Source organism: Nannobrachium achirus (assembly GCF_963921795.1).
Source record: "Nannobrachium achirus genome assembly, chromosome: 7".
NCBI classification, from domain to species: Eukaryota; Metazoa; Chordata; class Actinopteri; order Myctophiformes; family Myctophidae; genus Nannobrachium; species Nannobrachium achirus.
The window spans coordinates 13,012,022-13,029,181 of record NC_137816.1 but is presented as its reverse complement, the minus strand read 5'-3'; the positions used below and the strand labels follow the sequence as shown (position 1 = coordinate 13,029,181).

At 42.5% G+C, this 17,160-nt stretch overlaps 1 protein-coding gene across 1 annotated transcript in view; it reads right to left on the bottom strand.

Moving 5' to 3' along the window:
* Window positions 1–17,160, bottom strand: part of crtc3 (CREB regulated transcription coactivator 3) — a 69,681-nt gene that overhangs the window by 19,513 nt on the left and 33,008 nt on the right. Inside the window, exons 5-6 of the mRNA XM_080730774.1 lie at window positions 13,533–13,595; window positions 11,097–11,200 (exon numbers count right to left, since the gene is read on the bottom strand). Coding sequence (XP_080586900.1) covers window positions 11,097–11,200; window positions 13,533–13,595 — 167 coding nt within the window. The remainder of the gene's footprint in view (window positions 1–11,096; window positions 11,201–13,532; window positions 13,596–17,160) is intronic.

The following is a 17,160-nucleotide window of genomic DNA, read 5'->3' as shown; positions in this document are numbered from 1 at the left end:
ATATTTGGCCACGGACCCCCATTTCAAAATATCTAGTTCCAGGGACCACCCAGAAGCAAAATTTGAGTTACAAACGTTCGCTTTGAAAATACATATATTCAAAGATTTGCACACATTTTCACGACTTTTTCAAAAATAGCAGATCTACAAGCTCGCAGCGCGGCACTCGGTGCCGCGCTGTGAGCTTGTATATCTGCTATTTTTTTATATTGAAAGCATAAAATATTGCGTCATAATGTGTTCAGGCCTAAATGGGTTAAATCAGACTGACATGCTAGTAGCCGCTTGAATACTTTTCAAATATGCCAACAACAACTGTCACTTTTCTTCCCTCCAAGTTATGGAATAAACATTCCAAGACGCTGTGGAGCGAAATTCTGAGCTGTCCCTCAGGCTTATGGGATCTATACTAATAACTAGCCATATGGGAAATACCAGAACTAGCCAATCACAGACACGCACCTTTGCCTGAGCAATTCAAGTTTAATTTAACACCAAAATACACATTTATAAACATGAGCCACCCCCCCCCCCCCTTCGATTATGTGAGTCCTGATGGCTGTGCACAGTGACCACTGTCTGAGCTGTCTTAAGTCAGTCTATATCCCCTAGGCTGGAGTGCTATGAGTGCTATGTCGTGATATACGAAAATAGCCGTTCTACAATCTTGCAATGTGTGCAGCAGCATTGAGCACATTGTAGATCTGGCCTTTTCAGGGTGCGAAATCGGTGCGTAACTAAATGTAAATCAAGCTTGAGAATGTGGCTCTCAGAGACTGTCAGAAGGGGTAGTACAGCCAACAGTCCTGCTTCACCTCATTTGCCTTCCGACCGTGTCTTGTTACAGAGGTGCAATTATTGGGATGGAAACGACTCAACTGGGACCAAAAAACACCCTCAACTCCGGTAATTGCAACCGTCAGGTCGCAGTTACTATGAAAACCTGCAGCTCATGTCCGTTCCACACACCTACGTCGCACCACTGATCCGACTCATAACATTGTTTATTGGGAGGCTTTTGGACCTGATGTCATGACGACAGGGTTTATTTGTTTGTTTGTTTCATAGTAACAGGACAGTGGTCCGCCAATTTTATATTAGAATTTAATTATTTCTGAGGGACTACAAAAAATAATGAATGTAGAGTCACAGACATCCAAAGTGTCCGTCACCAGAAATGGTGACATTTCTTAGACAAAAAGATATCAAAGCACGTTCAGAACTCGTTCCATTTCGGCAAGAGCTGCTGAAGCTGAAAAAGTTAGACTTTGTTAGGAGTATGCTACAGGCTTACAGACAGTACTAAACTGTATGGCAACACTCGTGGCTCTAGGCACAGAGGAAGAGGGTGATGCATATCTATAACTCCTGTTGGACAATGCTTGTATCAGCAGGGGCTTAGCACCACTTACAGCCCCCCGGAACCTAGGCAGGTGTCAACGAGCACTATTATAATAGTTCTCTCACTCACTTCTTGTTCTCCACCATAGAATAGACCAGCGTGTTGTCATGGCCACACAGTCCAGTATACTGTATATACAGTCAGGCTGTGTATAACGTAGGTTGTGAGAGTAAGCAATGTTATAGGCATACCTGCTGACTTAAGCCTGTGAGAGTAAGCAATATTATAGGCATACTGCAAATAGCCTCCCCTCAATGACCTGCCCCCATATGACATCTACTCTACGAAACACAACTCTACAGACCAATAGAACAAACAAAAGGATGTGGAATTAAACTGCATTTTAATTAGTCTTAAATTCATAGCACAAAATGAAATACATTAATAAGAAAAGTACAAACTTGTCAACATCTAAAATGTACATCACACAAAGAATCAAGTGCAAACAGTGAGAAGAGCATGCATGCGTGTGTGGTTAGCGGTCAGAATATGAATGTATTAAGGGTTAGAAAGGGGAAGGTTTAGCACCAAGTATCAATATTTAGAAGCTTATTCTTCTTGGGAACACTTGCTGGGAACAGTTTTTGTAGTAGTAGCTGTTTTGAGCGAGTGTGGTGACAAGCGATGCACATCAGGCAGGCATTGTGATTGTGCATGAAATCAGAAGCTTAACAGGAGAAATTACAAATCATGAGCACAGCTGGAGAAAGGGCTAAAAATAGGGAGACACTATGAGAATCTGGAGTGTTGGGAGTTATGGTGGTACAGTAGGCTCTGAAAGCAGGCCACATATAGGCTAATTAGGGGTGGGCGATGTGGTGATAATTATCGTTGAGACGATACAATCTATACTATAATTTGCGAATGTCTGAGTGAGTGAGTGAGTGTCTGTCTGTCTGTCTGAGTGAGTGAGTGTCTGTCTGTCTGTCTGTCTGTCTGTCTGAAACAGCGTTTCTCCTCAGTGGCTGGAGCAATTGATCTGAAATCGCATCACCATTAGCATATGAACACACCTGACATAACTGTGAAGCCCGTTTGTCACTTTCACAAATCATATGCTGTATTTTCGCATTTTTATGGTGTATCTATATCTATTTAGCCTACAGTACCTTTTGTGACCACACATGTTAAGGGAGGGGCGCTGTTGTTCAGGCCATGCACAATCACACACAAACCCACACACACGGGGGGGGGGGGGGGGGGGGGGGGGTTCTGGCCCTGTTACAGATGTTGTCCAAATATCATGCAGATCGGTACACAGTATCTCTGTAGCTGTTAAATGGACCGGGTATTTCTTACATTGATGCTCCTACATATTAGCATGCAAGCACCAGTTAAAGTTACTTTCCATCCCTCATATACTGTGTGCACAGTGCACATCCCATAACCCACACACTGCACATCATTTCGGAGCTCATATCTTTGAACGGGTAAGGGCTAGTGTCTCCAAAATATGCCTTTTCAGAGGTATCGTATATATCGTGATACAATTGAGGGAGCCTTGTGAGAAATCCTGTTTAATCGTTAATACAGAGATTCATTGCAGAATTCAATTTAAACCTGCATTTTGGTCTAAATCAGTAGTTCTCAAACATTAAAATGTCAAGGTCTCCACTTAACTCTGACAGTATACAAATGGAACCAAATGGACCTGTAAGGGTCCATTTGGTTTCATTTGTATACTGTCAGAGTTACATACTTGTAAAGTTCAAATTAGACCTCCCTAGTTTTTGTCAAGTAACTTGAAAAATAACCATAAAAACCAATGTGAAAAAGAATCGTGATAAAATCGTGATACAGCTTGGGAAAATATCGTGATATTGTATTTTTACATATCGCCCACCCCTACTACTATACTACTAATACAGCCGTATGTGGGCGGCTCAGGCCAGCATGGGGTTCATATCTGTGTCTGCAGACTGCACATTTCAAATAAAGGTGCATAAGATCTGTGTGTGTGTGTGTGTGTGTGTGTGTGTGTGTGTGTGTGTGTGTGTGTGTGTGTGTGTGTGTCATTCTGTCCCGAACACAACTCGGGCACCGTCCGTCGTCCGACCAACTTCATGACCCGAGGATATGTTGTGCCAAGTGGAAATTCGGTCGGACCAGTGGCTGTCCAGAACCAAAGTACTCTGTACCGCACTGGGTACTCTAATAAAGGGTACAACGAGTTCTCTGACAACAAGTACAACGGATATTGAATAAACAGGTGGTGCATGCATTCCCAACCTGCATCGTTCGTTCCTGACTTGCATAATTCCAAGTAGGCACGGTACCCAACGAGCACCAGCCTAGTTGGAATAGTAGTGGGGGGGGGGGGGGGGGGGGGGGGGGGGGTTCTGGCCCTGTTACAGATGTTGTCCAAATATCATGCAGATCGGTACACAGTATCTCTGTAGCTGTTAAATGGACCGGGTATTTCTTACATTGATGCTCCTACATATTAGCATGCAAGCACCAGTTAAAGTTACTTTCCATCCCTCATATACTGTGTGCACAGTGCACATCCCATAACCCACACACTGCACATCATTTCGGAGCTCATATCTTTGAACGGGTAAGGGCTAGTGTCTCCAAAATATGCCTTTTCAGAGGTATCGTATATATCGTGATACAATTGAGGGAGCCTTGTGAGAAATCCTGTTTAATCGTTAATACAGAGATTCATTGCAGAATTCAATTTAAACCTGCATTTTGGTCTAAATCAGTAGTTCTCAAACATTAAAATGTCAAGGTCTCCACTTAACTCTGACAGTATACAAATGGAACCAAATGGACCTGTAAGGGTCCATTTGGTTTCATTTGTATACTGTCAGAGTTACATACTTGTAAAGTTCAAATTAGACCTCCCTAGTTTTTGTCAAGTAACTTGAAAAATAACCATAAAAACCAATGTGAAAAAGAATCGTGATAAAATCGTGATACAGCTTGGGAAAATATCGTGATATTGTATTTTTACATATCGCCCACCCCTACTACTATACTACTAATACAGCCGTATGTGGGCGGCTCAGGCCAGCATGGGGTTCATATCTGTGTCTGCAGACTGCACATTTCAAATAAAGGTGCATAAGATCTGTGTGTGTGTGTGTGTGTGTGTGTGTGTGTGTGTGTGTGTGTGTGTGTGTGTGTGTGTCATTCTGTCCCGAACACAACTCGGGCACCGTCCGTCGTCCGACCAACTTCATGACCCGAGGATATGTTGTGCCAAGTGGAAATTCGGTCGGACCAGTGGCTGTCCAGAACCAAAGTACTCTGTACCGCACTGGGTACTCTAATAAAGGGTACAACGAGTTCTCTGACAACAAGTACAACGGATATTGAATAAACAGGTGGTGCATGCATTCCCAACCTGCATCGTTCGTTCCTGACTTGCATAATTCCAAGTAGGCACGGTACCCAACGAGCACCAGCCTAGTTGGAATAGTAGTAATAAAATCACACCCGTGTGAACTGAGCGGTGGTTTACTGTACTCTACTGTACCTAACTGTACTGTACTGTACATATTCTGTGTTCTATATCTATGAATTCTATGTGTTCTAGATCTATGAATTCTGTCGCCCCCCCCCCCAGGCTAGTCTCAACAGCACCCTTTTACCCCTCCCCCCTTCCCCCCTGTGTGTGTGTGCGTGTGTGTGTGCCTGGCCTGAAAACAGCGCCCCTCCCTTAACATGTGTGGTCATAAAAGGTACTGTAGGGCAGGCTACATACAGACAGACACGGACGGACGGACGGAGACAGACATACCCACACACACGGCCACGTATAGGAGCGTTGTGACCACCGCTCAAAAGTTCTCTTTTCTAGGTGGCTGATGACATTTAAGATTCTTAAGACTAATTCTGCCTGACAGTAGGTCTATGCAGGCTTTACAAAGGTAATTGCAACTGTAAACATTGCAAATTCCTCTTGTCAGTCATTTTGACAGCCATGTTACACACAGGTTCTTACCTACACAGACACACAGTCCCACTCCTCCAATTTGATTTAAGGTGAGCCAATTAGAATACTTCAGAAAAAAAGCAATGTCTAAGCACTGATCCGTTTTAAACTCATACTTGACCCGGAGCTTTAGCCAATATCCTGTTTAAACTTGCTGGCTATAAACAAAGAGAGTAGTAATCCAGTGACGGAGAAACGCCCGATCTATCTCACGTCTGGCCAGATCTGAGATCTGATAACGTTGACAACACCATCACATACTTCACAGTAGTAAATCTAACCATGGTTCATGCTCTCCAATCTAAGGCAGAATATATGTGGGGAGGTAGGGGTTTACAGTATGGGGAAGCTGGTGTATGGCAAATAGGAAGTGTGTGCATATTTCAATTTGTGTGTTTTTTTAGTGCATGAAGGTCTTTGATAGGATGAAATTATATAAGGCAGGGGTCTTCAACATGGGGTCCTGGACCCCTAGGGGGTCCTTCCAATCCTTTTTATATTAACAACTTGAACCCTAGTGTCCATATTCTGAGAACTGTAGCCAAAAATAGCAGATCTGAGGCGTTGTGAGCTTGTAGATTGTCTATTTTCGGCAAAGAGGTTTGGTGTAGAGGGGAAAAAGAGCAGACCAAGTACAGAGTAAAAGGTCAAGTTTGTTAGTCAATGACGGCTCAAGTGGTTAAATATCTGAAGACACAAATTGACATGAATCCAAAATACACTGATGATCGTGCTGTCAAACGATGAAACTATATGGAATCTATGAAAAGGTTGTGGGGGTCCCTGCTTCATCTCTCTCTCTCAACTAAGGGGTCCTCCTTGGCCTGAAGAACCCTGATATAAGCTTGAACGAGTCGCAGTGATGAGTCGTTACGTCTGAGAGGCTAAAAGGTGATAAATGGATGTGAGTGTGTTCTCTGTTAATGAGTGACAGAGAGAAACACAAACACCATAAACTATGCCATGTTTCCCAAGATATACAGTGGAAGAGCACTGTGTGAACTATATGTAATGTTCCAGTTTTAAATGTCACGTTTGGGATGACCCGATGGCTGTGTGGTTGGGGCGTGAGCCACCTGGTCTCTGATGCCTGGTGTAGGGCTGTCACAATTATTACATAATCGTCTAATCGCAATTATTTGACAGAATCGCAATTATTTTTGTCATAATCGCAATAATTTTGTCATAATTGTGAATGTTGAAAAATGTTCATAAATTTTCAAACATTTTTAGAAATAGTGTAAATAGCAGATCTACAAGCTCACAACGCGTCGCGATCCACTATCAATGTTCTTTTTTAAGTATGAAGTTGTCAAATATGTCCGTAATTTCTTTGTATATTTAGGTTATGTGTCATATCTGCCATGTGCAACTTCAAAGCTTAAAAGCCAAACAGAAATGTAATTATCAACGACAAAAACACAATTAAATGGTTAATCGCAATTATTTGAGTGACAATTAATCGTCATGTAAAATGTCATAATCGTGACAGCCCTAGCCTGGTGGCGAGTCCCTGATTTGATTCCTGGTAGGTTGGACCATTTGCAGTGTGTCAATCCCCTTGCTCTCCAGCCATATGTTTCCTGTCTCTGTCCACTATGACTATCAAATGAAGGCTCAAAAAAAGCCCCCCCAAAATGTCCCAAGCCGTTATCAGCAGGTTTTGTTTTCAGAACAGGTCGGACACGCCTCACTACTGTTTGGTATTACAAAGGGCCAAACAGTTGAGCCCGGTTCACAGCTGCACTTAAAAGAACCATAACAGTGGTCTGGCATATTAAGCCCATTAAATATGACTCACAGACAGTATATACACTGTTCCTTGACATTAAACACTTCCCAAAGCAAACCACAAAATTGTCGTATGACCGTTTTATTATTATAAAGATGTCAGGTTCTCAAGATGAGAATTCTGTCTACATTTGCGACGGAAGTTTCAAGCAAGTTTCAAGTCTCTGAATGTAGATTTTCATACCGTACTGCAGGGGTGAGCAACTTTGATGATGGCGAGGGCCACTATATTTCCACCTTCACTCCAGAGGGCCACATTGCATATTGCTACGTCCTACTTTGTCATTCTAGTAACTCATACAAAAGAAGCAAAAATAGCAGATCTACAAGCTCAAAACGCGTCGCGCTGCGATGCTTTTTGAGCTTGTAGATCGGCTATTTTTGCCTCTTGTGAATTGGAATCCTGAATAATTTTTTGTTCTTTTTAATTGGAATCCTGAAATGTAACAATTGGATTTAATTTCAAACGCATTTAGTTATATACTCATGTTAACTTTATGAACCTAAATAAAAAATACATTGGACATAAAAAAATACATTTTAATTGCGGCCGTAGGTCGCAGTTTAGTATCAAAACCTCCACCGGCCGTCCGTCCGTCGGTCGGTCGGTCGGTCGGTCACACGTCACACCTTTGCCCTGCTCATATCTCCGCATCAGTATGACATCACACCACATGTGTACACAAACCTTTGTGTACGTTGCTGTGGCAACAGTCTGTTGTTGCTGGTCTGTTAGTGTACATTAGCAACCACCTTAGCAACCATGGTTTTACCCTAGCAACCAACTGTTTACCCTAGCAACCAACTGTTTACCATAGCAACCATGTTTTTTTACCCTAGCAACCAACTGTTTACCATAGCAACCATTTTTTTTACCCTAGCAACCAACTGTTTACCATAGCAACCATGTTTTTTTTTACCTTAGCAACCAACTGTTTACCATAGCAACCATGTTTTTTACCATGTTATCTCCATATATGGAGATAACCGACGAATCTCACTAAGTCTGACCTCACAAGCCCCATATTTGGACACGAACAACATATAACTCCATATATAGAGACATAGCTGCTGACATCAGTACTCATGTCTCCACCAACGGTCGCTTATCTCCCGATTAGGGAGTACTACTATACTAGTCATTAAGCTATTAATATAGACTGACGGAATTAAAGCAGGTCATGTTTGGAATTGTAACAGCTGAAATCAATAATTGCGACCGTCAGGGAGCAGTTTACTATGAAAACCTCCACCGGCCGTCCGTCGGTCGGTCGGTCGGTCACACGTCACACGTCACACCTTTGCCCTGCTCATATCTCCGCATCAGTATGACATCACACCACATGTGTACACAAACCTTTGTGTACGTTGCTGTGGCAACAGTCTGTTGTTGCTGGTCTGTTAGTGTACGTTAGCAACCACCTTAGCAACCATGGTTTTACCCTAGCAACCAACTGTTTACCCTAGCAACCAACTGTTTACCATAGCAACCATGTTTTTTTACCCTAGCAACCAACTGTTTACCATAGCAACCATTTTTTTTACCCTAGCAACCAACTGTTTACCATAGCAACCATGTTTTTTTTACCTTAGCAACCAACTGTTTACCATAGCAACCATGTTTTTTACCATGTTATCTCCATATATGGAGATAACCGACAAATCTCACTAAGTCTGACCTCACAAGCCCCATATTTGGACACGAACAACATATAACTCCATATATAGAGACATAGCTGCTGACATCAGTATGACATCACACTGCTGACATCAGTATGACATCACACCGTACACAAATGACCCTTATATAAGACCGGCATTATCTACCGACAGATTGTGGAGATAAGCGACCAACGGTCGCTTATCTCCCGATTAGGGAGTCTTACTGGTACTACTATACTAGTCATTAAGCTATTAATATAGACTGACGGAATTAAAGCAGGTCATGTTTGGAATTGTAACAGCTGAAATCAATAATTGCGACCGTCAGGGAGCAGTTTACTATGAAAACCTCCACCGGCCGTCCGTCGGTCGGTCGGTCGGTCGGTCGGTCACACGTCACACGTCACACCTTTGCCCTGCTCATATCTCCGCATCAGTATATAGGGCTTGTTTGTTTATTGTATGACATCACGCCACATCATCAGCTGTGGACTCTGTGATGTCATCGTATCGCATCAGTATATAGGGCTTGTTTGTTTATTGTATGACATCACGCCACATCATCAGCTGTGGACTCTGTGATGTCATCGTATCTCCATATATGGCCATCTCCGTATATGGAGATATAAGTCGTCCATGCCCAAGTATGGGCTGGTGAGGTCAGACTTTGTGTGATGCGTAGGTTATCTCCATATATGGAGATTCAACATTCCAGGCAATGCTCTCTTCCCTGGTGAGAATTGCCCCTTTATATAGGGCTTGTTTGTGTATTGTATGACATCACGCCACATCATCAGCTGTGGACTCTGTGATGTCATCGTATCTCCATATATGGCCATCTCCGTATATGGAGATATAAGTCGTCCATGCCCAAGTATGGGCTGGTGAGGTCAGACTTTGTGTGATGCGTAGGTTATCTCCATATATGGAGATTCAACATTCCAGGTGTAACTATGGCTACCCGTATGACGTGAGAGGTGGAGGTTGTGATATTTGTGGAGATAAGCGACCAACGGTCGCTTATCTCCCGATTAGGGAGTCTTACTGGTATATCAGTATTCCAGTATTAATCTGCGGGCCGCATTAAGTGAAGGTGGGGGCCGCATGTGGCCCCCGGGCCGCCAGTTGCCCATGTATGCCGTACTGAAATGAATGGTATCCAAAAAAACAGCAACACACTACACTTTGGGAAAAGGTCAGCAGTAATGTCAAGTAAACCATGAGTCATTGTCAGTGGGCTGAACATGTCAGAGCACCACTATGGTCCTTTAAAGGACAACTTTGGTTTTTTACAACAAGGGTTCATATTTTAGACTAATCAGAGAAAAGAAAAAGTGAGTGTTAAAATGTTTTCATTTGCTTCGTTCTTTTGTTTTATCGCGTTTACTGTGCTAAAATGTGGGGCATGCGTACGCATGGGGGCATGTGTACAAGTGGCTAAATATGTCTTTTTAGACACAATAAGCCAGCAGTTTCTTTATTGCTATTTACAGTAACACTTCTAGCCCCCATAAGTCACATCCAACCATGAAAGGTTGCGCTGTATCTTGGGAATGGGCTTATTCTGTGTAAAATGACACTTGTACGCATGCCCCAAAACACTGAAATAAGAATCTCTAAAACAATAGAAAGAAGTAAATGAAATCATTTTAACACTCATCTTTTATATTCTTTAATTACAATCTAAAATATGAACCCTTGTTGTAAAAAACTAAAGTTGTCCTTTAACAACTGCCCGCCGAGTGAAGTTTTCTCTAGGATGCATTTCCTGCACTAGCCAGTGGCCAGTGAGGCCCAGTCACACCACAAATAGCTCTACCTGGTCCTGTTACTTTCATCTGAAAATAGATCCTTCCACCACTTGGACCCCAGTGTCACTCTCAGTCACACACACAAACTTTGTCCTTTTGAAGGCAGCCATCTTGCCTGGTGGCATCAGTAAAAAACCTGAATAGCTTCTCTATGACCTCTTGTACACGACAAGTGGCTGCGACGGTGTGTCATTTAAAAAATCTAAACCAGATGCCTAAATATTTAAAAAAAAGTATAAATAAAAAATTGACAAGCTTAAATAATTATACATTTAATACTGAGGATTTGAGTTTTATTGTTATTTTGGCAGTTCTGCGGAATAGGTTCCACAGACATTTTGCTGCTTGTACTAATACAAGTGTGAGTACGTAACAGATAAAACCCTTCTTGATACTTGATTTTACAGTGTGTGTGTGTGTGTGTGTGCGTGTGCGTGCGTGCGTGCGCGACTGCGCGTGCGTGCGTGAACGAATCACAACATCTCACCATTACGCTGAGGGGGAACTCGGCCCATTTGATGATTCATACCAAAGGGGTCCTGGGGATTGGTGTTCATGGCGCTTGTGTGAAGAGCAGAGTCTGAATTGGTTCTGCGGAGGAAGAGAACAAAACCATTACGCTGCGTGTTGCACACACAGACAGCACCTTGGACAGAGACTCATCAGGCTGGGGGGGTCAGTGAGTCATTGTTGCTCCTCTCTGCCCGCCCACGCACCACCTACTGACTTCCACTCAAGTTGACCGTTTACTGTATGACAGGGGTCTTCAACGTTTTCAGGCCAAGGACCCCTTAGTTGAGAGTAGGGCTGTCACGATATGACATTTTACACGACGATTAATTGTCACTCAAATAACTGGCGATTAACGATTTAATTGTGTTTTTTGTCGTTGATAATTACATTTCTGTTTGGCTTTTAGGCTTTGAAGTTGTACATGGTAGATATGACACATGACCTAAATATACAAAGAAATTACTGACACATTTGACAACTTACTACTTAAAAAATAACTTTGATAGTGGAAATAGCCGATCTACAAGCTCACAACGCGTCGCGATGCGACGCGTTGTGAGCTTGTAGATCTGCTATTTCCACTATTTCGGACATTTTTCAACATTCACGATTATGACGATTATGACAAAATAATCACGATAATGTCAAATAATCACGATTAGACGATTATGTAATAATTGTGACAGCCCTAGTTGAGAGAGAGATGAAGCAGGGACCCCCCACAGCCTTTTCATAGATAGTTTTGCATATCGTTTGACAGCACATTCATCAGGATTTTAGATTCATGTCAATTTGTGATTTCAGATATTTAACTGCTTGAACCGTCAATACTTAATAAACTTGACGTTTCACTCTGTACTTGGTCTGCCCTTTTTCCCCTCTACACTAAACCTCTTTGCCAAAATATTTTGGCTTAAGTCTTCAGAATATGGACACTAGGGTGGTTAATATAAAAGGGTTTCTATCACAAAGATTTGGAGGACCTCCTGTAGTAAATTTGAGGACCCCTTAGGGGTCCCGGACCCCCTGTCGAAGACCCCTGGTTTATGAGGATTAGCAGAACCGCTAGCTGATGGTTTACAAAACAAGCACTGTAGCCCACAGGTATTTTTGGAGATGTAGTATTCAGGGGGAAAACTTAGCAGTTAGCACATGTCATTATCAAAGTCACGTGCAAAGTTTATGTGCAAGGATTATGGTTCTCATTAACAGTAGGCTACATGCAGGGACATGCATTATTTTACAACAGTATTTCACAAAAATGCATTTAAGAAACAAACCCTCTGTGCCGAATACTGACATTTGAGTGCATAATACAGTATATTAGTGGTTTACAAGTGGTTCTTCATGTGATTTGGTTTGATTTGATTTCAGGTAGATCGGCTCCTCAACAATTAACATTCCCTCCTGTTGGCTTATCCCCGACACTGTGGCTGTAAATTCACAGCTTCATCGGTCCACTTTCCCCAGTCTTTCTGTACTAACAGATTACCAGATGATGAACTGTAAAGTCAACCATCTAAAATCCGAGATCTCTCTCAAATCTCTCTCTCTCACACACACACACACACACACACGCACACGCACACACACACACACACACACACTCTCTCTTCAAGCGTCTATTTCAATTTCTGCAAAGTGATTCGGTGCAAAGGGAGAACATGAAGGGGCCAAGGCCAGACCCCTGTCGAACCCCAGTCAACAAAGCATAATACTGTAGGTTTCAAGTGGTTTTTAAACAACAGTGAGCTTGTACGGCATCAGAAACGTGGATTCACACATGAATGGTTCTGTTTCACACGCATGCTTTAATCGTCATTCCCACAGGGCACGACAGATAAAGATAAAGGGTTAGATAGGGTCAAAATCGTTCTCAACTCAAGTGGATGGTTGGCGCCTTGTTGTCGGCAGGACAACATCGTTGCCCGGTGGGAATGACGCTTCACAGATGTCCCATTTGGAGAGAAGTGGAGATTCCCACAGATTGGAAAGAATTAATTAGATGTAGATCAGGAGCCTTGTTGTTAGCTGCAAAGGAGGCGCCGTTCTGACAAGTGTCATGTGTCCCTTAAAGCTGGGTTAGTGAGAAAAGAACTATTCATTAGTGTTACACGAATACTAAAATGAACAGAAAAGACAGAAAAAAGTACAGAGGAACAACCAACCATAAAAGGGTCTTCAGCTCAGACCCTGTATTCCAGTGCCTCAGAAGAGAAGACATAAATAAGCTGTTAATGGGCAGATTTACTAAGGATGGAAATAGGAAAATTATACATTAGTGTGGACATTGACGGTATTATCTGAGACGGACACGCACGCACAGACAGACAGAGGGAGAGCGTAATGAGCATGAGAGAAGAGGTGTGAAAGTCAGATGGAGGGACTTGAGAAAGGCGTCAAGGGTCACCTGTTGAGTTGGGATAATAATCTAAACCCAGGGCGTTTTTCCTCAGTCCATGGCTGCTGTTCCCTTCAGTAGAGAAAGACAGAGGAAAACACAAGACAGACACGTTTAGTGGGCACACACCAGAGCCACCGAGAGACACATCTGGTTTGTGAGGACAAAAAAAAAAAAAAAGAAAAAAAGACTACAGGCCCAGAAAATAAAATGTTTTAGTGAGGAAATGAAGTCACTGAATATATATACAGAAGTGTAAAAACAATACACGGTTGCTTATCAATTTCAGTCAGTGGTTGAACATTTGGGGGAAGACCAAAGCTGGGAACACCTATCGATTTACCTACCGACTATCAACCGATACGTCTGCATTGACCCTGGAGTTTGAGCAGTCGAACGATCCAATCTTTACCCTTCCGATTTGCTAGAAGAAGACTGGGCCGTCCCGATCATTTATAAAAACGTTTGACATATTTATCTGGATGATTACACAACACTGTTGCTCGAGTGGGACGCAACCAAGAGAAACAACTACAAGGGCACAGACGTTAAGACCAAGAGAAACAACTACAAGGGCACAGACGTTAAGACCAAGAGAAACAACTACAAGGGCACAGACGTTAAGACCAAGAGAAACAACTACAAGGGCACAGACAGACATTCAGTGAATTTGACATGGCAACCAACCAGTAAAAACAACCTGTGGTTGGACAGGTGAGGCTTGTCGATATGTGGCAAGAACACGACTGTCAGTGTCTATAAAACGTGTCTCGTCTTCCCAGACATACCAAGAGCTGTTGTCCAATGCTACCAAGCCCTGTTATCGTAATAGATCCCTGCAGTGTGATGGCCCATTATTTGAACCTCTTCTGATGTGTGCATTTCTGATAATAAATACTCTTATAAGAGGATATCATAAGACAACACACTTAACACCACATTTGGGTGTAACTGCATTGGGATCCTAATCAAAAAGTGGTGGCTGCTCATCTCTACTCCATGTCTCTCTCTCGCTCTCACTTAAAATTATGATTGAACAAATATTATACAGTATTTATTGATTTCCTGATTCATCCATTTTGCTCATCACCCCAGCCCTAGGAAACGCAGGATGATAGGTCAAAATAAAGGGGAGGAGGATGCAAGACGATAACGAATGCAAAAGTAAAAGGATAAGTATTGTAGACATAACAGAAGTGAAGAGTGAGCTGTAACTGGGGTGGGGGGGAGGGGGCAGCTTTAGTCCACACGGCATATGAACAACGATGAGCTGTTCTCCCATGTTTAAAACCCATTTAGGCCTAGAATTATTGACTGCTTTAACCAGTGAAAAATAGCAGATATACAAGCTCACAGCGCGGCACCGAGTGCCGCGCTGCAAGCTTGTAGATCTGCTATTTTTGAAAAAAGTCGTGAAAATGTGTGCAAATCTTTGAATATATGTATTTTTAAAGCGAACGTTTGTAACTCAAATTTTGCTTCTGGGGGGTCCCTGGAACTAGATATTTTGAGATCGAACCATCCATGACCAAATGCATATCATTTCGGGGGTCCTTCACATGAAAAGGTTTGAGAACCACTGACATAGTAGTCTCTCAAGAACAGACTAACTGAGCTCCAGTTGAGTGAAAAAGGACCTTTTCTTTGACGATGGCTGGCCAGATTGCTGACACATAGAAACATAGGTTTTTCAAAAAAAAAACCTTTGAAGGATTCAAAAAGACACTTATAGAATCGGTTCAAAATTCTAATTTTCACGATTTTTCAAAAATAGCAGATCTACAAGCTCGCAGCGCGGCACTCGGTGCCGCGCTGTGAGCTTGTATATCTGCTATTTTTTTTTATATTTAAAGCATAAAATATTGCGTAATAATGTGTTCAGGCCTAAATGGGTTTAATGGCACAGCACAAATACATGACGACCCACACTCTGCAGGGAACGGTTAGCCTCTGAGAGCGAAGTAAGGAGCATAAACAACTGATTTGAAGAGTCACTGTCATAGCCAAAACAATGGAGATGAGGATGTGGGTGGAGGTGGGGGCGAAGGGGCCGGTCAGTGACTAAGTGGATTTATCCGTAACATTCAGCAAAAAAAACATGCTTGAACTTCACCAAGCCCAGACTACACATGTATCCTGCAAAACAACCGCTGTAGACCAGATAATCACTTACACAGACACACAACTCCATAGTCTCTCCACAATGAAACGGGTCCTCTATTTCTATTGATGACTAGAAAATCTATTTTGAGCCATGCAACTCCCCATGCCGCTGACCCACAAAACCCTCAATATCAATACTAATGGCAGTTGGTTTGGTTTGTCAATGTACTTTAGTGTTCAATAATAGTTTTATGTTGAGTAATCCCAGACTCTCTTGGGACTGGATAAGATGACATTAAATACAGTCCATGTGGTAGATGTTTTAAAGTGAAGGCCTGGGCCACAGGGTAGTGGTCCAGGCACCTAGGCTGGTAATCCAGACCAGCCTTGCAGCGTCGCAGGTTTGAGTCCCGATCCTGACGTCATTTCCTGCGTGTCATCTCCCTGTCTCTCTCCCTGTTTCCTGTCAGCCTACTAACTATACATCTATCAATGAAGGCAGAAAAAGCCCCAAAAAATATCTAAAAATAAAAGAAAAAAAATAAGTGAAGCGCTATCAAAGCCTTTAGGGTTCCTGCCATACTACAGGGGGCCACGTGGGACCTAGCAGCACGATGTGCGATGCTCTTTGACTCTTAATGAGCCAGGTAAAAAGAGGAAGTTATACAACGAGACTACGCCTCCATACCTGTCCATATCATCTGCCTTTAGTCACAGTGTCTGTCATTCAAAGCTGCTGTACTGATCTGAATTTATCTCACTGGGCAAAGTGTAATATCTAGGCAATACAATGCAGATGAGCTATGGCACTCCACCCATTTGTTACTGGTTACTGGTTTTATTTTCCTGCTCGACTCCTGTTGGCATCCAAATACGTTTTCCGGCTCGTCTCATCATTTAGTGTAGTTGTACAAAATCCATTCAATGGACTACCATACACTAGGGCATTCACCAAATATTAGAATATCAAAGTCACTATTCAACAAATTTGTAGTTTTCTCTTTAAAAAATATATAGTTTATAAAGCTTGGCTAGATAGGAAGTCATAAGAATGAGTTGTCAGTGCTCCTGGTGGATGAATTTGTTAATGCTCTATACCAGGGCTTCTCAAACCTTTTTAGGCAGTGACCCCCAAAATAAACATATTTGAACTGGGGACCCCCACCCTGAAAAGCACTTGGAATTGTAGGTATTATATTTAATGTGACTCGGTTCCGCAGATAAATATTGTGAAAATAGCAGATCTACATGCTCACAACGCCTCGCAGCGCGAGGCGTTGTGAGCATGTAGATCGGCTATTTTCACAATGTTCGCCTCTTGCTTACTTAATATTTGACAGTTTGGCCAGTCCTGTCGAATATTCGACTTTTCGAATACTTTGAGGTTGAATAATTCGAATGCTAAAAATCACTATTCGTGAATGCCCTACCATACACTTCACAGGCACGACATAACAAGCAACTGGAAAATTGCACTACAATTCATGCACATCGACACTGAGGTGTGTTCACCACTGCTCAAGCTTTCCTCAGT